The 25,717-nt window shown below is 29.1% G+C and overlaps 2 protein-coding genes, 2 long non-coding RNA genes and 1 pseudogene across 10 annotated transcripts; 3 read left to right on the forward strand and 2 right to left on the reverse strand.

The window, feature by feature from the left end:
* The first annotated feature begins 488 nt into the window (after positions 1-488).
* On the forward strand, positions 489-2,779 carry LOC149880825 (uncharacterized). Of its 2 annotated transcripts, none has more exons than XM_090069239.1 (2): positions 489-889; positions 1,551-2,779. In XM_090069239.1, the coding sequence occupies exons 1-2, from the start codon at positions 538-540 to the stop codon at positions 2,567-2,569; spliced, it is 1,371 nt and encodes a 456-aa protein (XP_089925365.1). In that variant the 5' UTR covers positions 489-537; the 3' UTR covers positions 2,570-2,779. The 2 variants fall into 2 exon arrangements, with proteins under 2 accessions (XP_089925365.1, XP_089925366.1); XM_090069240.1 differs by having other exon boundaries at positions 593-714.
* Positions 2,780-13,102: 10,323 nt separating this feature from the next.
* Positions 13,103-25,717, reverse strand: part of LOC149880826 (uncharacterized) — a 30,617-nt pseudogene continuing 18,002 nt past the window's right edge.
* LOC149880827 (uncharacterized) lies at positions 13,488-16,198 on the forward strand. Of its 3 annotated transcripts, XR_016445340.1 has the most exons (4): positions 13,488-13,610; positions 13,907-14,027; positions 14,443-14,547; positions 14,680-15,034. It is a non-coding gene; the product is annotated as an uncharacterized LOC149880827 (long non-coding RNA). The 3 variants fall into 3 exon arrangements; XR_016445341.1 differs by lacking the exons at positions 13,488-13,610; positions 14,680-15,034 and adding an exon at positions 15,921-16,198 and having other exon boundaries at positions 13,880-14,027; XR_016445339.1 differs by lacking the exon at positions 13,488-13,610 and having other exon boundaries at positions 13,880-14,027.
* On the reverse strand, positions 18,754-25,702 carry LOC149880828 (uncharacterized). 4 transcript variants are annotated; one of them, XR_016445524.1, is made up of 8 exons: positions 24,665-25,702; positions 24,302-24,367; positions 23,542-23,675; positions 23,402-23,458; positions 23,073-23,095; positions 19,425-19,499; positions 19,175-19,269; positions 18,754-19,086 (listed from the first exon to the last, which is right to left on the reverse strand). It is a non-coding gene; the product is annotated as an uncharacterized LOC149880828 (long non-coding RNA). The 4 variants fall into 4 exon arrangements; XR_016445523.1 differs by having other exon boundaries at positions 24,565-25,700; XR_016445522.1 differs by having other exon boundaries at positions 24,500-25,699.
* On the forward strand, positions 19,513-23,082 carry LOC149880829 (uncharacterized). Its single transcript, XM_090068464.1, has 3 exons — positions 19,513-20,376; positions 20,531-20,594; positions 20,684-23,082. The coding sequence occupies exons 1-3, from the start codon at positions 19,934-19,936 to the stop codon at positions 22,508-22,510; spliced, it is 2,334 nt and encodes a 777-aa protein (XP_089924590.1). The 5' UTR covers positions 19,513-19,933; the 3' UTR covers positions 22,511-23,082.

The raw sequence follows: 25,717 nt of genomic DNA on the forward strand, positions 1-25,717 counted from the left end.
ATACTGCTCTATCCCTATCCCTATCCCTATCTCTATCCCTATCCCTATCCCTAACCCTAACCCTAACCCTAATCCTAACTCTAACCGCCTATCCCAACCAGCTTTATTGTGAAATATAAATCGTAGTTATGATAAAATAATTGCGCATGCGTGTACAATATTGCGCTCTGAGTAGCTTATGGCTAGGTAAGAGCGCATACCAAGACACTTCGGAAAAACATACTTTAACGACTTTTGTAACGTAAAAACCATGCTATTAATGTATTGCTTCTATAAGCTAAAAGATCATTAACTTATTATTCTCAAAATGGCGAATATAAGGGTTTTTAGTGGGATTTTTTACAACTTTAACTTCGAATTAGAGCACTTTCCGTTGATTTTCAGGTCCATGTTTTTATATTTTTCTGAATCAGCATAAAATTTTCTATCATAATCTGCAATAAAAAAAGTGGGGTGCGAAAGTGCAGTAGCGCCAAAAAATGTTATGAACGTTTTAAAAAATAAATTAAAAAATAAGATAAAAAGTTTACATGGAAAATGGCTGATATTGAACTGGAATTTGCTTTAAAGAATATAGACATTGACGAAGAACTGGAGATAGATTCATTTTTATTCAATCCAGAAATCGTGAATTCTGAGGATTTAATCAACGAGGATGATATTGCTATAGATTTTATAGTGGAGGAACTTCCTCATATTCCAAAGCTTGTGTTTGTAAGCGATGATAATATTTCTCAATTTGTTTTCGAAGAGGTCTACTTTAGAAATAAATCTTCGTCCACCCTTACTACACTTCCAGTTTGTTGCAGTTTTTGTAGTAAAAAGTATAAAAATCAAAATTTTTTAAAAATTCACGAAGAAAAGTGTAGAAAAGATATGCATGGAGAAAGTAAGTTGTTGATGAAAAAAGTTGCTGATTTTAGTATTTCAGTGTTATTTTAAACTGTTTAAAAATCATTTCATGATTGTTTTTTATTCATTTTTTGTAGCTTTTGTTACATATTTTAATGTAATTAAAACATTACATTAAGTTAATATTTTTTTTGTAGCTTTAACACATCTGTCAATGATTAAAAGATGTAATTAAAGCTACACAAAATGAATACAAAAAAATCATGACTAAGAATTTTAAACAGTTTAAAAATAATGTATATTAGTGAGTTATAATTGCATTTATTTTACAATATACAATTATGCTATTATAATTGCATATTAAATATAATTAATTTTATATTAAAATATTAATGTAACATGTCTGGATGTTAGCCAGCCAGATGGCACTGCATATACCGTTGAATTCCCAATGGGTTTAAAATTCCCAAAATTCAATGACTATTTTTAGTATAATCAATTTTAACAAAAATTGCCAATATTTTGTAGAACAATAACTACAAATATTCCCAATATTTTAAAAACACTTTATAAAAAATAATTCTGGCTTTATAAAATATAATTCTGGCGAACACCCTGCATGTATACTTTTTATATACATTTAATTATATTTTACGTCATGTCATGTTTATTACCAATATCTATTCATTTCTTTATAGCTCCTAAGCTGATAGAATCAGAGTTCAACACACACTCTGAGAACTTTATTACTCGATCTTTAAAGGAAGCATCTGAAGATCCTATGCATAACATTACTGGACCAGGTGTAGAAGTCAAGTTGTTGGCGGAAGAAGTAATGCAAGTGTTATCAAAAGATACATCAAAGCTTAAGGAGTTTGACAGTCTTGCTAAAGCTGAAATTTTTACAATTATAAAACTTAATGGAACCATGTGCCATAACAGAGAAGAAATGTTCAAAAAATTTCTGCATTTATGCTATTTAAAAAAAGCAAAAGATATTTGGAATGATTTCCTATCCCTTAGCAATATTTCTACATCGAAAAAAGCAAACAGTCTATTACTCCAATATATATTTGATAGGTTATTGCAATGGAGTTTAGAGTATCGTGTTAAATGTATAAATTTAGATGTAAATGTCAAGGAAGTTTATAAGCCTCTTGATATTTCTGAAGAAGAGACTATTAGATATATTGCTGGTTATATAATATATGTTCTTAAAGAAAATATAAAGGATAAACGATCACCTCAGGGTAAAGCATTAATTGATTTATTATCATTATGGGGATCAAAGACAGAGCCAAAAGATGAATGTGCAGATATAAATAAATATACAATACACTGGGTTGAAAGAGTTAATAGAGGAGGGCTCATAATAGTAAATGACAGATTTTTGCTTTTTGTTCGTCAAATTGAAATAGATGCTTGTAAAATTATAAACAAAAATTTGCTAATCACTTATTGCGGGGAAAATTTAAGTACTTTAGTTTATAACAATATAATTAAAAGTGAATTAGTCATAGAAAAATGGGAGATGCTAACAATGGACCTTGAAAATGACAGTATAAAAAATGTATTATATGAGAAAATTATTAAAAGGTGGATTAATATCAGAATTAGGGCCTTTGTTAAAACGTGGATTCAGATTATGAGAAGAAGTGAAATAGGGCATAAAATTTCCCGTAAAGGAGAAGTTTCACTACGTAAAAGTTTAAAGTAGGGTGTATTCTATTAGTAGCAGATTTTTTAACCTTTTTTAAATATGTTTTTTCATGTTTCTGAATCATATTTTTTTATCAAAAGTAACATATTTTATTTGTAAGCTCTATTTTTAATTAAGAATAAAAAGAATCGTATAGTTATTAAACTATAAAAAGTATTATATGTAATTGAGTGTTTTTACATCATTGCGTTTCATGTAATATTTTCCTAAAATTGAAGTAATTAAACAGATGTATTTTTTTATATTCAAATATTGATGTTAATTAGTTTAAGATTTTATACCCCATACTTTTTTACTTATTCCCCATACTTAAGTCTGAAGTGGAAATTGTTCTCCCATGTTCCATATATATTTACAAATTCTATATAAGGTCACAGTTCCCTGATACATTTTGTGCACTTTAATGCTAAAAAAAGCGCTTTATTTCTTCAAAAACAAAGTAAAACGAAGAAAGTAAAAACGAATAATATTAATCCCTGTCTAAGCCTATGTGTTATCAATTCTCTTGTGAGTTCTCCCTAAATCAATCGATGTATGTACTGAAGCCTTGTCTATACCTAAATCAGTATGATGTCATCACTTGCGTTTAATGCTGTAAATAACCAACAGAATATCGTTTAGTCCTTTAGAATTCTTCAGTTATGTAATAATTTTTTGAGGGAAAATCTTAGCAATTAAACTAGAGAACTGTTTTAAAGTAATTAAAAAGATTTGTGTGATGCCAAAGTGCTCAATATAGTAAAAATATAGTAAAGAATTTATATATATATTTAAATTCTTGCTCTGCGTATAAGCATTTTATTGTTTCGAATCTTGAATCGAAACAGATCTTTAAGAATTCAATCAGCAATTTAAGGAAATCCAAATTAAGGCTTCATCAAAAATTTATTTGAATAAATTATTTTTTTACAGATTAATTTTTAATATTTATTAAAATGCAGATTAGGCTGTTGCTTTTGGCCCCACTATTTGAGGGGGCTTATTTTAGAATTGATTCTAAAATAAGGCCTAGGGCCCTCGAGGATAAATACGGCCAGTTCCCTCTCGACTACTTTTTTTAAAAAAAAGGAAAGAATACTTTGCTGCCGTTAAGTCCGCCACAAATTGTAATGGCATTTCGAGCTGATGCTCAGAATTTTTTTTTAAAGTAGAAAAAGTCAAAGAACCTTAAAATGATTTCTAAGATTTTAATGAGTTTCTAAAAAATTAATGAGTTCTAAAACCCTTTTTGAACATAAGGAATCTTTTATTTTTTAAAAGGTGCTCTAAGAAGTCCTAATGGTCTTGTCACAGAAGACGAGTTGGCTGTCCGTTTACAAACTTACCAATAACGTTTATGTGCTACGAGCGGGTATCGAACTCGCAACCCTTGGATTACAAGTCTAATGCGCCACGGTTGATTCTGGAATTCCTTTATCAGAACCCTGATTCCAAAACACTATTTTCTCAAAGGGTTTTAGAAAACCTTTTTTGAACTTCATTTTTTTAGGGTTACAGATGGCCTGTACCAATCAAGTATGTTTTGGTATTGTTTTTTCTCTGTAACAGTACTTTTTACTTTTTTAGATCATTTCAAAATAGTAGATTTTTTATTATTATTTTGTATTAATGTCGAAAACGTATTTCTAAGTATTACATTAAATTCATTTGTAGCAGAATATTGTCACTTGTGACCATTTACTATTTCTTTATAATTTAAATTTTTCTTTGTTACTTGAAAATGTTAGCGAAGTAAGGTACTTTAATATAAAAATTACTATTTTCTAGAACCCCAAAGGTTTCCAGAACCCGCTCTCGTTGGGGTTCAAGAGCCCCAAATTTAGTTCAGGGTTCTAATCCATGCTTATACGGATTTCTTTATTTAAGTTTTCTTTTTTTTCCCATAGAGAAATACGCCTAATTAATCATTCAACAAAATTTATTTCCTTTTAGAGCGTTTGGGCAGTTCTCTGTTATCATTGACGTCGATAATTAATTTTTCGCGTATACAGCCTCTAGTATTACCACGCATAACTTTCAGCAGGTCAGATTTGACCACAATAACCTTTCGATTTAGAAGGCCATATTCGTGAGCAGTTGGATTTTCGTTTGCTCCTCCTCGACTACGTATTCGTCCAAAGTGTTCTTCAACTGAATCCTGGTTTAATTTATCGGATAAAAAATAAAGCTCTTGTCCATCAGTTACTCTGCTTAATAAATATGGGACTAGCTCAACAAACGAATGCACTATAAGACAAAATAAAAAAAAAATAAAATATATATATATATATAAATATATAAAATATATACTTTAAAAATCGGGGCCCCAGCTGGAGCCATAATTATTGTGGGCCGCGCGCCTATGCTCCCAAGAGCCAGGCGCTGTATATACTTATGCCATTATGTTATAATAATGATGCTTTGCAAAAAATTGCGATGATTGGGTCCTGGGTATAACAATGCCCCCCCAAAATTATCCCCCTCTACACCAAATTTGAGGCAAACTAGTTTGCAACATTTTTTTACTATTCTCAACTCAATTAGAATTCATCGATAGATTTCAAATTTTATGAAATAATCTCTTAGCATTCAAAAGTTTTTTTTTTTTTTTTGAGTAACACATTTTTTGTGAGTATACTTTCAATGAACAAAAAAACTCAAAATACCAATACCAGTAATCCTGATTCCTTGGATAGTCTGAGAACTCAAACAAAGTTTGGTTTTCATTGCCTTAGGTATCCTTTCATTCGATTCAGCTTGTGCTTTCCACTCATTAATATATTTTAGGTATGTGCTTTGCAACCACTAAAATAGTAGAAAAAATGGCATTAGGAAAATAGAAAAATAAAGATTTTAGAGGATAATTTTTTATTTATTAAGGAATCTTAATATTGGCTTTTCTTTTTCAAAGTTAAACTCATTGGCTAATATTAAATAACACTCATTCTCATTTTTTTGGGAAACTCAACCCTAAACCAAACTAGTCAAGTGCAAAAACCAGAACACAATGATGACAAATTTCAACATTAAGAAAGGTATATTAATTAAAGATAACAATACCTCAAATCTCCAATCATCCACCGCACGATAGGGGTATAGAGCAGGCTTCCTATTCTTTTGACCTTGAAATTTATTGTTTACATTCAGCATATCAAAAAACATATCTGTTAAACGAATGAATTTTTCCAATTCTGATAATTGTTCATTGTTACAATTAGCGATTGCATCAGCTACAGTGCTGCTCAAAACCTTAAAGAATTTGTAACAACTTTTACTAACATATTATTCAGTATAGTGTAACTTCTACTAATGTTCTGAAACCACTACTCATCATTTCTTGAAAGTTCAATTATACATAACATGCGTCATCTCCTGAAAGAAATTTACATTTACTTATATAAAATGAAATTGTGTTACCTGAGCAGCTAAATTTACTCTCATCCGCAATCTAGGTGTTAAAAACATATGGTCATGCGTCAATTTGTGTAACTTTCGCAGTCCAGGAGCTAAGCGAAACCTGCCAAGATCACAATCGTAGAGGTCAATTAATTGCTGCCAGTTTAAAGATTTTTCATTGCACTAAATAAAGATGAAACTGAAATATGGTCTTAAAATTACATACTAAGTTTAATAACCCTAAAGAACAACTTCAACAAAAAAGTATTCATTTGCTTAAATAGTTTTTCTTATAAATTTATAATAAATTGTGTAAATAAATTATAAAATAGGTATTTAGCCAAAAATATAAAAAAACAAATCAATTATCAATAAAAAGTTTCATAAAATATAGTAAAAATAAAAAAATAAATCTGACAATAATTACATAATTTGAATAGGAAATTTACCGTTAAATTTCTGGTAAAATTATTACTACCAGAATTTTCTAAGTTATTCCTCAATGTCTTCAATAAATGTGGTGGGTCACTGAAAAAAAATATTTTTCTATCCATGTCATATCGATTATAAACCCAATAAACAACCCCATCAACTGACACATTTGAGCCATCAGCTAATTCATGCAGTTTGAAGAAACTTCTGTTTGAAGACGCCCCATCGGAAACAAAAGCGACAACCTCTAAACCAATACTCTCTGATATTCTAACTGCTTTCCAAATAATTGGAAACAATTGATCACTTGATAACCCTAGTGTACAAAAGTAAGCTAACGGATATGTGAAACGCTTTAAAAGACCACCAACCATTACACACAATATATGTGATGCAAGATCCTTAGTTTTGTGTGTTACCAGGCTAAAACACCTGTCAAATTCATTAAGTTCTTCGTTAATGTCTCCTAATTCTGTAAAGCCTCTTAGCTCCCCAGATGCAGAACAAAAGACAAGATTTTGTTTAATCTTCATCTCATCAAACATTATAATTGTTTGCCTTTCATGATCTTTTAGTGTTTCTATTTTTAAATCTAAACATAATCTTGAAACTATTTCTGCTACAAATCCTGAGTTACTTGAAGCAAAGTCAGTGTATTGGTTAAGCGTTGTTCTATGCGGCAATTCAATAAAACCTGAGTTTCGAATGTGCTCATATGCAGCTAAAAATTAAATAAATTATAAAAATAATAATACTGTAAAATGCTTTTAAAATTAAAAGAATTAAAATAAACAAAAGAAAAAAAAATTATTTCAAAAAAATATTATATTTTAAAATGGAAAAGTTGACTTTTAATAAGGAATTAATTGAGCTTATTTTATAGGTTTCAAATTTTGTCAGCAAAGCTTAAAAAATAATAAGGCTAACAAGTTAAGAGATAGGTACGCTAGGTACCTCGAAGATTCTTAGGCATCTCTCTCTATTGACTTTCAGTTACAAGAGAATTTAATGACTTCATTTAATATATAAAAAAAACAACTGAAACAAACATTTTGTAAACAAATTAGAATAACCTTATATACTTGTTAAGAATTATACCTGGAGATTTTAAGTATATGCTGAGACAAAACCTTACAAACAAGGGGTGCCATCGAGCAGACTTTTTATTCTTTAATCCAAAATTTTTAAGTTGTTCTTGCCATAATAAATACTTTGGAGAGTCTCTTGGAAAGCTAAGGTTATCATTGTTTTTTAAAACACCACTAACAACATCATTTAGTTCGTCAGGCAAAACAATGCTTTCTTTTTCAAAAAGTTTTTTTATTCTCTTTTCTTTTCTTTTTAGAACATTCTTCAAATATTGTAAACAATTATGTTGACCTTCGCATTTTTGTAATAGTTGTTCCCTATTTTTGTAAATATTAGGAGATTTTTCTTTACTTCCAATTGTGCCTGTTTCATATCTATGAGAATACAAAATAAGATCTTTTCTCAATGCAGTGCAATGATCGCATCTACTTACATAATTTGAAATTAGTTTATCACATTTACTTGACCTTATAACTTTAAGATCTGCTTCAGATGAAAATTGTTTATTTTCAATTGTTGCTTTAATGATTTTATCTTTGTTCAAGAAATGCAATTGGGAGCCATATGACAGTTTATGAGAAATTAGATCCTTAAATTCATCATTGGCTGGACAAATCTTCAATTCGCTAATAGCTATAAAAAACTCATGAATGTTTTCTTCATATATTATTTCTGGTATTAATGCAAGATAAGGATTTACTTTAGATACAAGCAAATTGTAGGCAATTATGTCCCAAGAAAAGTTTTTATAAATTTTTAAACTTTTTTCAATAACTGGAATTCCACTTATTTCATGAATTTTGCTAAGATAATAACAATTTTCACTTTCACTTGTTTTCATAAATTCGTACATGCTAGCGATTTCAAGAAACTTGTGAAATGAAGTAATAGGTGAAGGTATAGGTGATAGTGAAGTATTATTCGATTTACTTAGGTCATTTTTTAAAACACCAGAAAACTTAATTTTATAAATATGCTTGTTTAAATGTCCACAGCATACTAAACATGTTACTGTTTCATGTTTGGTAAAATCAGCAACATCTACAAGAAACACATTAAATGGACTTTTCTGGTAACGCTGGAGTTTTCTTAGACATTTCTTACATAAAAATTTTGGATGGACATTTTCACAATCATCATTGAGATGGTGACCAAAAATATCAAATATTTCCTTACTGAATTCCAGAGCAGTCTTTTTACAACCATAATATTGGTCTATTATTATTTTTTGCTTACATAAACGGCAAATGTTGGATAATTTTTTAATATGTATTTCAATTTCATTCATATTCTAGCTATTAAAATAATAAAATAATTTTCAATTTTATATAAAAAAAGGTAATTAAATGTTTTTATTATTTTAATACAATTTATTTATTTATTTTAAAATACTGTTTAAAATAAAAAATAAAATTTATTCTATTTAAAATAGAATAAAACTTAATAGAATAAATATTAGCAAAACAGTAACATAAAAACATTTATACATTTTTTTTTTTTTTGTTATAATAAAACAATATTTGAAAAACTGATTTAAACTAGATATTTAAGCTTCTAAAATTTAAAGTAAAATTTAGTAAAAGTTAAAAAAGAGTAAAAATTGCCAAGTATAAGTGAAACATTGACATAATATAGCATTCAGTTCAACAAAAAACTTTTCTCATTATTAACTCAATTAAAATCTGGACATTCATTATTAATATTAATAATAAAAAAATTTTACTAACTGTAATAATATTTATTACCTTAGGCAATACCTGACTATTATTATTTTAAAAAAAATTACAATACAACAGGTAAAAAATTAACATAAGTTGCTTCAATTTTAATTAGTATTGTCAAATATCTGTTTGTACAATAGATACCTTTATTTACCAATAAATATTTACAACATATTTACGGATTTTAGGTTGCAAATACGGCAAAAATATTCCAACACAAAATAAAATCGTCAAGGGACTTATTGAGTGCCTGGAGGATGTAATGAGTGCCTGGTCTAAAGAACATTCTTAAAGAACGTAACAAGCCTATAGCTGAACAGGCAAACAAAAAATAAGGTTCAAACATGTAGTAGAGATTGTTTTAAACTTTGATATTTATACCTATAATTGAGGTGTGCAAGAAACAATTACTTCACCTTAATCGTAATTTTTGTTGTAATTAACTTCTTCATTGATTCAATAGTTTTTTAAAATCTATCCCATAAAATTTTAAGAGGTTAATCCACTTTGATTACAGCTTTTAAAGCTTACAAATTACATTTCAAATTTTTTCATATTTTTGCAAAAAGCGCCATTTTGACTTGCCGCTGGAATAATTATACTACAAAGACCATATCGGGATGTGAAATAATTTTCGGCTTCGTTCTCACTCCATCTATAATAACTCTTTGGTTGGTTGAATCTTATTTTATGTACGTAAACTAAAACAGTGAAAAGCACAACTCAGCGTAATTAAAAGAAAAGCGCATAATTGTTGCATAATTATGCAACAATTGTTAAGACTTAAAATAAGTTTTAAATCAATTTCTTTGAATACTTTTAAGCAAGAAATTTGTTATTATCATTTTTCTAATTTAACCTTTTTTTCTTTTTTTTTTTTAATTTATTCAAACGCGATATGTTAATACAACTAGTTTTAGGAATTCATTAAAGATTAAATCCTTGTTTGCCACCGAATTTCTCCAAACAAAAATATGCAAATAACTCACAAACAAGTCTTCACTTATGCCACTTTGTCGACGAAGCTTTTTTTTTGCTCACATCCACAGGTTTTCAATATTTTGAGTGTGAACATCAGGATTGTTAGGGTTCACGAAATTCTCGTGGTGCACAATAACTTCGTACGTATATACACTGCAGGCCAAAAGTTTCCGGACACTTGGATTTTTTAAATTTTTTAATTCAAACTCCCATAATTATTTCAATAAATTTCAAATATCATATTAATTTTATAAAAGATACATATAGTTGGCCGAGTCTATTCGCACGACGGTTGTGCAAATAAGGCAAATAAGCTTATTCGCACAACCGTCGTGTAAATAAGGCAAATAAGCTTATTCGCACAACCATTCTAAAAAAAAAAGAAATCGGCATTTAGCACGACTATTTGTATTTGTATATTTATTCAGTTATAAATAATTATTATTTAAAAATTAATTAAAATTGCGAACAGAAAATACAATTTATGTAGAAAATGCATATTCTAATTATTCTGACGGAGGGAGGCATGCAAGGACCCCTCTTTTCTTATAACATTTGCAATTATAGCAGCGCCTCCCGGTAGGCGCAGCTATTTGTTTACGCAATATAGTATACCATATTGCTTGAATAAGTTGTACTATCCAAGTTCACTATGCAATCGTCAACTTAGAGCATCAAAAGGAGCAAAAAGCAAACCATTATGTACTCCGCTAAATACTTATCTCCATTGGGACATCCATAAACTATTTTGACACTTTGTTTTCTATTAGCCAACCAACTGTTGTTCCAGTTTAATTTAGATAAAGTATTATCAGTACTAGATTTTGAGATTTACTTTGGATTTGTGAACTAGATACTGTAAAATAGATTAACACAAAGCAAATATGTTATATGCACCAGATATATTTTCTATATAAAGTTTGCACCTAAAACAAGTAAAGTCGACTCACTAGTGAAACATATTTAGCAAGGTCCTTGAAGAGGGAGGGACAAATATAGCAATTTGTCCCGGGAGCCTAGCTTGAAGGGGCGCCGAACGCAGATTCGGAAATTTTTTTTACAATAAATCACAATTTTTTTAATAACTGACAATGTAAAATCTGCTTTGTTTTACTTCATAGACATAATATAAGAAGATGTCTATGCAAGGATACAATCCCGTATTGACGCCATCATATCACTTGAGGAGAGAAATGTTGGTAGCTTTTAAACATGTCATGAAAAACCTTGATCTGACTAGCGAGAAGATCAACCAAACGAGTGCTTTAGAAAACTGGGTTGGGTTAAGAAAACCGTTTACGATTTAGGTCTAGCAAAAATGAATATTTAGGGAGAAAGAAAATTTCGAAAATCCATATTTAAGCACCTCATTCTCCTTTCTCGAAGTATTTGTTGATTTCTTTTTTACTTCAGGGTTTAAAACTAATATTTTGATCCATGTGTCAGTTTTGATTAGTTGATTTTAAGCCAGAGAATTGATATTAACGCAGAAATACAACAGGTTTCGTACTCAATTTATCATAAGAAATTCCCCGACTTTTTTTAAAAAATCAGCCAATTTTCCCTGACTATTTTAGTCACGAAATAACATTTAAAAAAACCATCTGTATATTGGATATTTTATAAATAGATATTTTCAGATTGCCTAAGAGATTATTTCAATAAAAGCTTTATCAATTCCTTTCAGTTAATTGGATGATCACTTTACGATCATAATTTCCTGACTATCTAATTAAAAAATAATAATTTCCATACTATTCCAGGTTTTCCCTGACTTTAGCTAAAATAGACCAATTCTCTATGTGTTTTAGGTTCGCTACGAACCCTGTACAATTTATTGTGGCGAAAATTGATAATTGCTTCATTCTACAAAAACAAAACATTCGCAAAACAAAAAAGCTTTGAACATTTATGGTTTTAAAAGTGGGGCCCTTCTCTATTTTTGACCCGGGCACCATTGGCACTCTCGCAGCCCCTGTTTGAGACTATATATGTTTTTTTGCACACTTTGTTGCACACTTTGAGATTTTATACTTTATAGATTTATAGAAATACATTTTATAGATTTTGACACCCCTAATACAAATCAATTTTTGTCTAGAGTATTTTTTTAATTTCTAAAATAAAAAGATTTCAAATGTATAAACATTTAAATACGCGCAGCTGCAGAGAAAACACAAGAAAATTTTTGAATAATTTTATACTGATTTACAATACATTACCAACTTACATGCCACTGTTGTACAGAATTTATTAACTGCCATATCTCAGCATACTAAAATATAAAACATTAATTTGAACATACATTATCAAATCAAAATTATTTTCATATTAAAAAAAAAAGAGAATAAGGTAAGTATGGGTATTAAGGCCCACCTTTGTCGAATGCGCGGTAAAGAAATGCTGATTTTTTTTTGCTGCCAGTGATAAAACCAGATAACTCTAATATTTTAATGTCGAAAAAAAGTTTCACAATTTATTTTTTCCCTAACTTTGGATTAGTGGGCCTTATTTTCGCCGGGCCTTAATACCCATACTTACCTTAATATTTTTTTTTACTTTTACGTTTAGTTACCCTAAAATTAATGCAAGTGGTGGTAGGGGGGGGGGGGGGGAGAGGTGGAAAATAAAAAGAATAGGATGGGGGGATTTTGTCCAGGTCTAACATACTTGCAACATATTTGAATTAAAAGCCGAAAATTTTTGAAGCATGATGAATGACGGAATTTCTTTACAAATCCAATAGTACAAAAATTCTCTTTTAACTGCAAAATTAGGCATCCTAGAGTACAACATTAATATACAATAACTATTAAACATTTACATATCGGATTTTTTAATTATAAATCTAATTTATAACTTTTAAAATGATAATAAATTATAATAAAAATTTAAATCTAATATTTGTTTAATTTTAAATAAAATATCTTACTTAGCTGCATGAATTACAATGCCAATGTAAAGAGTGGTCAGAATTCTCAAATATAGTCTTTGGAATGGAAAGGCATGAAACATGAAACCACTCCTTGCAATTGTCGCATTTAACCATTTTCTCTTCTTTATTATCCGGAAGACGACATATGCAATATAGTGGTAAATTAATTGGTTTAGATTGTTTTTTCCTTTTTCGTTCACTCGTCTCTATAGGAAATGGTGTTAAGTGATTGTCACTGAAGCATCATAATATAATTCCTACAGAAATGCTTAATGTTTAACGTTTAACGTTTAATGTTTAATGTTCAACGTCGTTTCATCATTAGTTCCTAGGCTTTAAATTAGTTACTAGGCTTTGGTAGAGCGCGTTCTTCAAATGCACACGGCCATTGGAGAAAGATCTTTTGAGCGAGTTAAAACTTTTTTCCTTTTGGAATTTAATTATTAGTTTAGATATATTACATAAAGAATCATCTTAATCAATTATATATCATATTATAATTGAAGTAAGTATATGAAATAGTTATATATACATTTTTATCAGATAAAGTAGAAAGGATTAAAACTTTTATTAGATAAAGTAGAAAGGATTTAAAGTAGAAAGGATTTTAATTTTTTAAATCGTTTAGATTTTGTTTGTTTTAGTTTTTCTTTTAGCAGTTTTATTTTTATTATTTTATATTTTAGAAGGCAAATAGGGGTATGGATGTTATTTAAAGTTATACTATTGCTGTTTCCATAAAATTGTTATTTTTACTTTGAAATTTCTGTGATGCCATCAACTATTTTTGTTCTTTTTTAGAAAATTTAGAAAAATAAATTAAAATTTTGTGCCAACACTAACAACGCATGTCACATGTTATTGTATGTAAAGGTTAAATTTTGTTATGAGGATTACAGTTCTTATGAATAAAAAAAAGAAGGTAAAGATTATTGTTTGTAAATATATATTTTGTATCTTTTTAAATTTTCTTGCGTCATTTTTAGAATTTTTGTTTGCACACGTTTATTGTTTGCTTATATGCTTTTTTGATATATATGTGTGTGTGGTAATAAGTGCTTTATAGTTGTTTTATCAATGTGTTTTTATAATAATTTAAAGTGTTTTTTTGCTGTTTGTGTATGTGTTAATATGTGTTACATAATTGTTTTAAAAATGTGTTTAAATATGTATATAAGGTATTTATTTATTTTAGTATATATTTAACCTTATATACATATTTAATCACATTTATTGTGCTTATAGTTTGTACATATGTTTATGTTATGCTCTTTCCGTGTTTTTAAAGTGCTGTGACTTGGTAAACATCTACCTGAAAATCAATTAATGTATTTTAGAGAAGGAGCAGAACATATGGCTTTAGATCGTGCAGCTCAGCGTGATATGCACCTAATGGCATGGTTTAAGTTAAATACTGAAAATGAAAGAGCATATTGCTATTCGTATGTAGATATTCCTTATCACTTTATATTTGATGATAAACATTGTAAATGGAAGGTTAGATAAAGGGGTGGTAATAAGGTGATAGTAAGAATGTATAAAGTTAATCCAACTGGAGAATAGTTTTTTCTTAGACTGTTACTTTTGCAAGCAAAAGGAGCAACATCTTGGGATGATGTGCATACTGTTAATGGTATTGTCCTTAAAACGTTTTGTGTAGCATGTGATTTGAAAGGTCTGTTGCAAGATGACACTGAATGGCAGAATACTCTTTCTGAGGCGGTTTTAAGACATGTCAAAGAAAATTAGACAGTTGTTTTCAATTATTTTGACCTTTTGTGAACCTGACAATCCTTTACATCTCTGGAATACATACAAATTTTTTATGATGGAAGATTTCATTCACCACTCAGTCCCACTTCTAATAGCTGAACAAGCTACTCTTCATCAAATTGAAAAGATTATTAATCAAATGTGTCATATAAAACTATATTTGTTTATAGTTGTATATGTTTTTAAATTATGTTGTTTCCATGTTTTCAAAGTGGTGTGATTTGGCATTATGTTGAGCAAGATTGATAACCTTGCCACCCAAGCGATGTACTTATAGCAGAGTTGTGACTTGGCAGCATTTAGTGCCAGGCGGAGTTACTGCTTTGGAGCTAGGTTGTGTTGTGTAGCCTTTTTTAATTATTCTCAAAACACATAATAATGTCTCTTAATGTTTAGCGTAATGTGTATGAGAGTATGCAACCTTGATCTTTAAATCCAGGGTGTTTTCATGTCCTAAATTTGAAGTAATTGAATAACTAATATTGAACATAAAAACAAATATATTTTTATGTATTTATATGTTTAGTAAAAAGATAAATATAGTTAACTTTAAATTGGTTTTCTAATTTTGCCTTTCATATTTTAATTTGGTTTGTTATCTTCACTGGATTTTAGGATCAAGGATGTAAATATTCTATTGTTATGTGTTATTGTTGTGATGTTTTGTGTTGGTATTCATTTTTAACAATAGACACCTTCATGTTGGTGACTATTGTAAAAAATGAATAATAGGTTGTTTCATTATTGGAACTTACTGCTTTTATTTATTTACTGAAAGCCAAGACAACATGGTAAAAATGCAATTTATATCTTAAATTGTTTTTTTTTTTATATACATATATAGTATTGTTAATCCTTTTGTACTTCGAAACAGATTTTATTGTTACATTTTCGATAAATGTTTATATTAACTGCAATGTCAAAATGGGTTACTATAAATAGGTACATCGATTTTCAGTTTTTATGCGGTGTTTTATTTTTGTTTTTTTTTTTGTTGTTGTTGTAATTATGGTATCATAATTCCATTTTTATTTTTCTTTAGGATTTACGATTGACGCATTTATACGATTTATAAAAAGAAACCTGATTACCTTTTATTGTAAATTTTGGTCAGTTAAAATGATATAAATGTATGCAATTAGTTCAATTTTTTTTAAAGTTTTCTCTATTTTAAGCCTAATAATTTGCTGTACGTAATTTGGTGGTTAATATTGTAGTTTAGCGCATTTTTCAAATATCGAGTTACTTAAATTTTATAAGGTTTTTAACTAATTAATTAGCTTAGTTTGCATTTGCAACACTTTTGAGGAAAGAAAAAATTCTTATATCTGTTAAATTCTTATAAATATTAAAAAGGAAAAATTCTTATACACGTAAATCATTGTTTTACATTTCGGTATTCTCGTAAAAGGTCTTCATCAAAAACTTGACTACTCTTAATAAAAATATTCTCCTGACCACCATTAAGGTAAAACGGCAAAAACGGGGAAGGGAGGTCCTTTATTAGTGTCAAAATATTGAAGAGAACTTAACGTTTTAAAGACAGTTTCCTTTTTTAAAGAAACATGTATCAAGGGGATACCAAAAAGTTAATAATTCATGTATAATTAACGTTCGCTTTATATTAATCTTATAAATTAAAGTTCATGTTATAAAAAATATCACAAGAATTTAGCTTCACTTTCTCGTCAATTTAAAGCATTATGAAGTGTTATTATTTTGAGTCAGTAACTAAAAACGTATTGCGTTGAACTTGGTAATATCGAGGAAAATGGTTCTGCCTAACACTGATATGACCTATGTCAATGGTAAATTACTCAATATTAAATAATTGGTAAATTATTTTACCTCCGCATACTTTTTATTTTAACTTTACAGATGGTTTAATTTTTTAAATTTGAAGGCGTTTTTCTAAAAGGGTATTAGTTATGGTTTCGCAACTTTAAATTGTGGAATACAGCCACTATAAATTAACAGACCGACCATAACCCGTTTTACGGGTTGCTTATTGCTAGTTTTAATAAATGATCTCGCATAAGTTCTTGCTTATAACATTTTATGCTTGGATCATGATCGTAACATAAATCTGTTGCCGCTGCAATTGCAAAAAGACCACAATCAAGCCCACCGGATTGTTTTTGAAAATCTTTGAACTGTTTTTTCAAAAAAGCATCTTTAACCATCATGATCAATCCTACTTGCATCTTTCCATTAACACTTAAATCATAATATAAGGAATCAAAAACATCAATTGAGTTAAGATCAGTACTTAAAAAATTGGAAACGGTAAGCCAATGCATTGTACTATTATGTAAAATTTGAATAAATTTTCCAGATTGCACTCTAAAATGAAGTTTTGATCCGAGAATAGGGTCTTGTAGTCCTTGTACTTTTGGAAACTGCATGGATAAAAGTTTTTGTGCTTTATTTATGTGCAAATCAGATAACATCTTGAATGAGTCCTTAACAGAGAATAGTGGAAGATCTACGACAGAGAGTTGTTTTTTTAATAACTGTTCCTTATGAGCAGTTTTGCCTAAAATTCGCTTGCATGATTGATGGTAAGGATCATTATATAGTTCACGTTTCCTTTTGAGTCGTGCTTTTCTAATCTTTACATTTCCTACAACTGGAGGAACCTTAGGCAAGTATACATTGTCTAAACTACTAAAAACATTTATAGCTTCACCGGTGCAGCATTCCGATTAATTTGCAGGAAGACCTTTCAAGTTGACACTGCTATTTAGAGAAGATAGATTTGAAGATAAAACGCTTCCTTGATTTCTAAGTTGCTCATTTAAATTTAGACAGGATGGTAAAGCATAGCTCAATGATTCAGAAAAGTATGAAGAACCGGACATTTCAGGCAAATCAGACATTTCGGGAAAATCAGAAACTTCGGGCGACCCCAAAGTTTCTGGCAAATCAGACGTTTCAGACAATCCAGACACTTCGGGCAACTCTGATGTTTGAGGCAAAACAGCCTTTTCGAGCAAATTGGAGATTTCAGGCAATACTTGTGTTTCCAAATCAGAAATTAAAACTTTTTTCCCAGCTAACCACAATTTATAAATTAAATTTAATGAATCAAATTTTTCTTCAAACTCGTTCATTCCAAGACTGGATAAATAATCTGAAATTGGTTTACATAGATCCATGACAGTTTAAAATTTCTGATCTATAGAAAATGGCACTTTAAGGGACTTTTTTTCAGTTTTGTTAGTTGAAAAATGAAGAACATTGTTAGCCTGATTATGCGAACTTCTGATCTTCCGAGAAAGCCATTTTCTTTTTTGATAGCTTAAATGCCATCGCTCTCCTGCATCTTCTGCTTTAAAAACATCCCCATTTACTATTTTCACTGCCATTGTGTGTCGACAAAGAAGTTTCATAGTTACATGCAAAGGGCAAGAACATAAATTATTAAATACTAACAAGTCAGTACGAGACTTTTTTAGTTCTGCAATTACAATTCTAGCAGCATATGGAGTTAATACTTTTACAATATCATCTGTAACTCTACCCAGCAGGCAAAAAGATGTCTAAAATGCATCTAATATGCGTCTGAGAACTGGTCTAAAAGATGTCTGAAATCACGTCGTGAATGAACGCTAAATAGACGTCTATCTTATAGACATCTTTTAGATGCATTTTATTCGATAAAAAAATTAATCAAGTAGACGTATATTGCACATCTTTTATGCATCTAAAAGATGCACTTTTATCAAATAAAATGCATCTAAAAGACATCTATAAGATAGACATCTATTTAGACTTGTTTTCAGATGCATATTAGATGCAGTTTAGATATCTTTTGCCGACTGAGTTAAGATTAAAAAGTCTTTAAAAATTACACAAGTAAAGAAACAACTAGGTTCAAGTTGTTGAAATTTATTTACCAAGATTATAAAACAAATGTTTACAATAAGAAAACTATAATTCTTTACTGAGTCCGCCAACTCGCTGTACCTCGGCATCGGTATCTAAAATATAATATAATAGCATGTAAATAAATGCACTAATACTTTAAAAGACATGTAGAATGATTAAAAAAATCTGTTTACATGAAACATATATAAACTTTCACTTGACTTGTTGCCAAATTTCATAAAAACATCAAAGATATGAGATATAGCACGTCTTTCTGGTACAAAGTAACCTTATGAAGCTGTTTTTTTTTATTTATTAACCTCTTCATCTTCAATTATCTGAAGAAGATATAATACATAATAATAATAATAGTTAATTTGAAAATATAATTTTATTGATTTTAACAATTATGTATCACCAATTTACCTGTAAAGTCTTTTTTTTTCTGATTGCGAGCAGGAGCATTTTGCAAAAACATTTTTCTAGATCTTTTATTGATTCAACATTGTATTTACAGGAATCTGTCAAAACGAAAAAGTTTTAAAATATTCAACATAATTTACTTTGGTATAGATAAAGAAAGGTGATGGAAACAAAAATACAAGTATGGCACAAAAATGAGCTAAAGAGTACATTTTTAATTCAAAGAGTAGTTATATACACATTAAAACTATACCTCGTAAAACACTCCAGATATTTACAAGGTTTTCAAGACTTATTTTTTCCCCATCACCTTTTCGATTTAATTTAGATTGTAGCTTAAGCCACTACCAAGTTAAAGTCAACACTCGGCTCACTTTGGGAAATGTACTATTTATATTCAATAAAATTATTTGCAATTTAAAAAATTTTAAAACTTAGTCATTATTTTGGGAAAAATAAAACCAATTACATTTTCATGGTTCCATTTAAGTATTGCGAAATAGGACAGAACCTCGCTTAAAATGTTATTTTCGCGTCTTAAATTTGTATAATAACAACAAGTTTGCCATTTTTAAATGTGTTTGGAAAAGGATACTTTTTGCGATGTTTTATAATATAAAATAATAATTAAAATCTAATACGGATAAAGTATTTATATTAGCCATATATTTTGCTTTTGTATTTATGGTATTATCATATTATATTATCTTACACAACAAGTATATAAAAAATCTTTTTCAGACTGAATTTAAATATTAAAAAATGAATGCAAAATGTGGATCTGGGAAACCAACAAGAAAAAGAACGCATAATATTATAACTAGACATGAAAGTGAAAGATATGCTGGGCAACCAAACGAACTACCTGTTAGTGACCTTCCAACATATAAACAGACTATTCAATATGCTTATAAGGTCGAAAAAGAAATGATTACAACTAAAAAAATTGATTCTCCTGCCATAGTTTTAAAAGTAAGTGAAGAAATTTTAAAAATTTGGAAAAAAGTGAATCCAAATCTTCCACTTATGAAGGAAAAACCTCTAAGAAATAAGTTACAAAGAACATTTCAAAAAGTAATTGCAGCTGAACGATCTAAAGCTTCAAAACATAAAAACAGTGTTCGTTGGTTGGAAAATAACCTTTTAAAGTTGTTTGACATATCAACATGCAGATGTGAACTTCCTCTTTTAAATTGCGATGACAGGTTTGAAGTAACATTTTCAAAAAACCACAATATTAAACAATATGTTTGTTCACACAAATTTGTGACTAAACTGTCAACAAATTTTACAGCTGTAAAGTTTTTTTATTTCTTCTCAAATTATGGCATTATATTTTATTATACATATTACCCTTAGAAATGTTCGATGCAAGGGTTGCACTAACAAGCACTATGTATGTCTCTGTGAAGAAAGCAAACAGGTGACTTTTTTTTTTGTATAATTATTTTTTATGCTTTTTATTATTTAAATACTTTCTCTAAGCTATAAAATTTTTTTTTTTAACTTAAGGTTCCAGTTCTAGAACGAGAGTATTTAAAGGATCAAAAAGTTAAGCGAGGGCCCTTTGGAACTTGGCAGATAGGCCAAATTGATAAGAAAGAGATCGCAAGAAAAAAAAGTAAGGAGAAAATTTATTTAACAAGTGACATGGCACTTCATTCAGATAATGATTGTATCAGTGAAACTTATGATGTAGAAATAGATAATAATGATGATTATAAAAATCAAAACCATGAGTTTTTTGCAAAAACACTGTGTAAAAAAAATTACACAGATTTAACTAACATTGCCAAAGCTGCTATCAGGTTCGAAGTTAGTGACGCTGCAACATCTGCCATAGCAACTGCTACCTTGATAGACTATCAAATTATAACTCAAAATGACAGATCACAAATTATCACTGAAAAAAAGATATTTGATACTAAAAAGCGTGTTTCAACCATGATTAGTGAAAAACATAGTTCAGAAGTTTTTCATTTAAAAGTCATTGGAGTAGATAGTAAAAAAGACAAAAATACATTAGCACATATATTAGGATATGATCAATATGCAGAACCTATTATTAAAAGAACAGTAAAAGATGAACATCACTTAACTTTTACTGCAGAAAGTGGACCTTTTTCTAAGAAATATTTAACTCATATTGAAATAAAAAATGGAACAGGAATTACAATGGCAACTGAGACTCTAAAAATACTCAAAAAATACAACAGCATTAGTAGTTTGGAAGCCATTGTTCTTGATAATACTTCTGCTAATACTGGTGCAGATAATGGCTTAGTTGTGACATTAGAAAAGCTTTTAAACCGACGAATCCATTTAATAGGATGTGTACTTCACCAAAATGAGTTACCACTTCGCCATGTCATAGCTGAAGTAGATGGTAAAACTAACGATCCAAAGAAATATAAGGGCCCTATTGGTCAAAAAGCTTCTGCAAGTGATTTGCATGATTTACCAATAATTGATTTTGTTCCAATTCATTCAGAGATTGATTCCTATGTAAACTCTAATATTTTATCTGATCTTAGTACAGATCAACGTAAACTTTACGAGTACTGTATTGGAATATCTAAAGGCTTTATATCTCCAAAATATTCAATAAAAAAACCAGGACCTGTTTACCATGCCAGATGGTTAACTCTAGCTTTAAGAATAATGATGGTTTATGCAAGATCGAAGAATCCTACAGATGAGTTGTGTACAATTACAAAGTATATAGTCCAAGTATATTGCCCCATGTGGTTTGCCCATAAAAGGTCTGGACTTTATAAAGATGCTCCTAGACTTCTTCATAAGACAATAGAGCTTGTTAAAAATCAGGCAGATAATATACAGCAAATTGTTTTTCAAAATCTTCAAGGAAACTCTTATTGCTGTCTTCAAGAAAACTTTTTATATTCTATGTTGCAAGATGATGAAAAAGATATAAGGGCTCAAGCTATTAAGCAAGTTTTGCACATAAGGCAATTAAGAGAAGTAAGTCCTGAAGTCAAACCAAAAATCAAAGCAAAATTAATTATGCCTATTAACTTTAACGCTTATACATGGAGTAGTTTAGTTGATGTTTGTTTAATTGAGGTTGAACCTCCAACTTCTATCCTAATTCCATCATTTGAATTAGAGAACGCTTTGCAGACTTCTAAAAAACCTATTCTTACAGATTTACCCAACAATTCACAGTCAGTGGAAAGGTCCGTGAAGCTAGTATCAGAGGCATCAAAGATAGTTTATGGTCAAGTAAAGAGACATAATTTTATTCTAACTAAAAACCAAAGCAGAGCAGAAAATAAATGTAATTTATCTAAAACTGATTACTTTATACCTTTTTCATGAGAAAATGTTTTTTTTTTCAATTTAATTTAGATCACATACCAAAGTCAGAGGGCATCCTTGACTTGACTACTGTCAAGAATAATTTTTTTAAAAATAGCAAACCTCTCTTAAACTTAACTTTGAAATCACCCCTGTGCAAAAAAACATGTTGAACGCAGTAATTTCAGAAATAAGCGGGGGCTAAGGCAGCCAGAAACAAAATTTAAATAAAAAAATAAAGTTTTAAGGAGGGGGGGGGGGACTCTTGCCCCTCAGCCCTCTGTTTCTATCTCAGTGTTTAAGATTATGTGGTGAATATTCATTCCATAATATTCAAATATTCTAATGGAATGAATATTTGTATCAAAGTTTGTACTGAAGTATAATAAATATTAAAAATGCCATAAAAATGAATAATTCATTGAAAACAAGAGAATACTTAAAAACTTTAAAACTATTTCCCAAAATTGCTCTTTATCCAATAGGTCTTAAATTTTCAGGATTGTCTTAGAATAATATGTACAACAAATCCCAAAGTGAGCCAATATGATCTGAGAAAAAAAGTACATTTTGGTAGTGGCTTATTGTAGCTGATTGGAAATTGACCTGATAGATATTTTTACAATAAACTGATATATTTGAATATGTAAATGAAATGACATTTTGAATACATGAAATAAACTATTTGAATGAACTATAAATTGTAAAATTTTGTAATCATTAAATTTAAACTCCGAACAAAATTACTTTTGCATGTAGATACAAGTTTAAATACTTACAGTAAATTACTCACAAATTTTATTATTTTCAAGTTACAAGTAATTGTTAGTCAAATGGTCAAAATTATTTGTTTTTTACTGCTATTTAATTAAATTTCTGATTAACTGAAATAAGATTGGGATTGTCATTTACCTTCTTATGATCATGAAAACATGCTCTCTTGGCATTCTGCCACTAACTATTTTCAAACTATCAAGCAAAAATATACAACATATAGAGTTAATCCTGAACCTTCAAATGACCCAGACAAAAACAAGATAATTAGATCATACCAAGTTATTATATTCTGATTTGTCCTTTTGATTATTTTTAGGTGCTACCAATTGGTCAACTGATTCTAGCAACATCACCCCAGTTGCATAAAACTTTATTTCAGCCAGCTCTTTGAGAATAAGATGTTCCACCTCTATAAATAATTGTGTATTTGTGAATAAAGGTCAGTAGTTACCTCAAAGTTATTATTTAGCTCATGAAACCAAATAGCAAAAATATCCTATTAGTTGTTTATTAATTGATCCTAACAATGTTTGGGTACATACCCCCTAGTGACATATCCAGGCTGATTTTGACACTGGTATACCGGTTTGGGTACCCAAAATATTCTGCCATAACTCCAGATCAAATTAGTTAAAATAAATATAATTCATATATAAGTTCTATTTAGAGGGTAATGTAGACTGTTCTGACAGCATTCAAAGTATTTGGGCACTGATTCTCAAATTCAGAAATCAAGGACCTTTTTTTTCTGCAAATATTGTTTTTTGGAAAAATGATTTTTTTACAAATATCCATACAGCTGTGCGCTGACTGTTTTTTTTTTTTTTTTTTTAAAAAAAAAAAAAAAAGGTCCTCAAAATATAAGCTGAAATTCTTTTTACCTGTGTCCCTAAATAACTTCTAGATACATCACTGACCACCAACATTATACAAGTGCAAAAAAAAGGAATGAATAAAATCAAACCCCAAAAAAACATATCATTTGTTATTTTATTCACTCTCAGTAGTTGGCATAACATTTTTAAGAAAACTTACTTTTTATATCAGTGGTAACTTCTTGCAAAGAATCAATCACAGCGGCAAAAGATGCAGACTGGAATCCTAATAAAAACAGTCTGGACTGTAAATAAACTACTTTGCAATATTATATTTACAAAAAACATAATACACGCAAATTATCAGTTAAAAAGGCTAAAATGAAAATAAAAATTCAGGTGCAAAAGAGAACCTTACTTTGACAGATAAAGTCACATACTACTCTGCTTTATTACATACAATTATTGATAACTTCCTCTTACTTTTCTTAGGGTGTGGCTTAAGAGTAATTCTTGATCTTTCCTCCTGTAAAAAGTTTGGCTATCAAAGAGATTTGTTTAACTATTTATACAATACTTAAACCTGGTCAAATGCTAAAACATCCAGACAAACTTTTCTTCAAAGTTGAGCTATGTTCTTACTCATTAAGCTCATGGTTATCAGAGTATTCATTGTCAGAAAACAAATACTCAAATAGTTAGAATATTCCTCAAATTTCCTTTCATTCTCATACAATCTCCTCCTAAGATTCCAACATTAAGTATACTGTCTAAAGATACAAATGAGGATTCTAGTAATTTCTTCTATTCTTTTTGAATCTGCGACGTCACTGTTGGTATGAACTTTTTGTAAAGGGCATAATTGTATCTAGATAAAAATGTTTTTATTTCAAGACAAAAAAAAAGGCAAATAAATCACACCAGTCAAACTTCTAAAAACTCCTTCCTCTCACTGTTTTTTTTTTAACTATTTTTCTCAATGGAAACGTTATGTGCACAGCCAACCACTAAAGCAGTTTTTGGCGTTATTAAAAACACCATATATTTTTATAAAAAAACACATTTATATTAAAATTACATTTTAATCTACAAATAAAAATATCAACTTAAGAATAACGTTCTTATCTTTTAGATCATGAAGTGATTTTAGTAAAATGTTATGCACTGAAACCATGAAAATGTTTCGTCGTTATATTAGCAAGTAATTTTTAATAGCATGTAATTTTATTTATTTAAAACTCATTAAAAATTATTATCATTATGATTTATGTTCTTCATAGGTTAGTATAAACTTAGCTACGTATAAATTTTTATTCCTTTCTAGAAACAAGTTTCCGCCATGCACGTTTCTTTGATGGCGGTCATTTATAATAATCGTTCTGTAAAATCGACTGTCTTTAGTTAAAATTTCTTCTTTCTCTTCAACTGATCTACAGAAGACATTTTAAATGCATCTATATGTAACTGAAAAGAGATATCTATGTTTTAATCTCGTTTATACATCTAATATGCGTCTACAATTGGAAAAAAAAATAGAATCACTGAAATTAGACCTTTTTTCGATGAATAATATACGTCTAAAATATACGCATCTACGAAAGATGCAATTTAGATGATCTATAGACGTCTTTTGCCT

Source organism: Hydra viridissima, unplaced genomic scaffold, assembly GCF_058129835.1.
Source record: "Hydra viridissima isolate aposymbiotic clone 2 unplaced genomic scaffold, HvirCarnegie_v1 scaffold_12, whole genome shotgun sequence".
Classification (NCBI taxonomy): domain Eukaryota; kingdom Metazoa; phylum Cnidaria; class Hydrozoa; order Anthoathecata; family Hydridae; genus Hydra; species Hydra viridissima.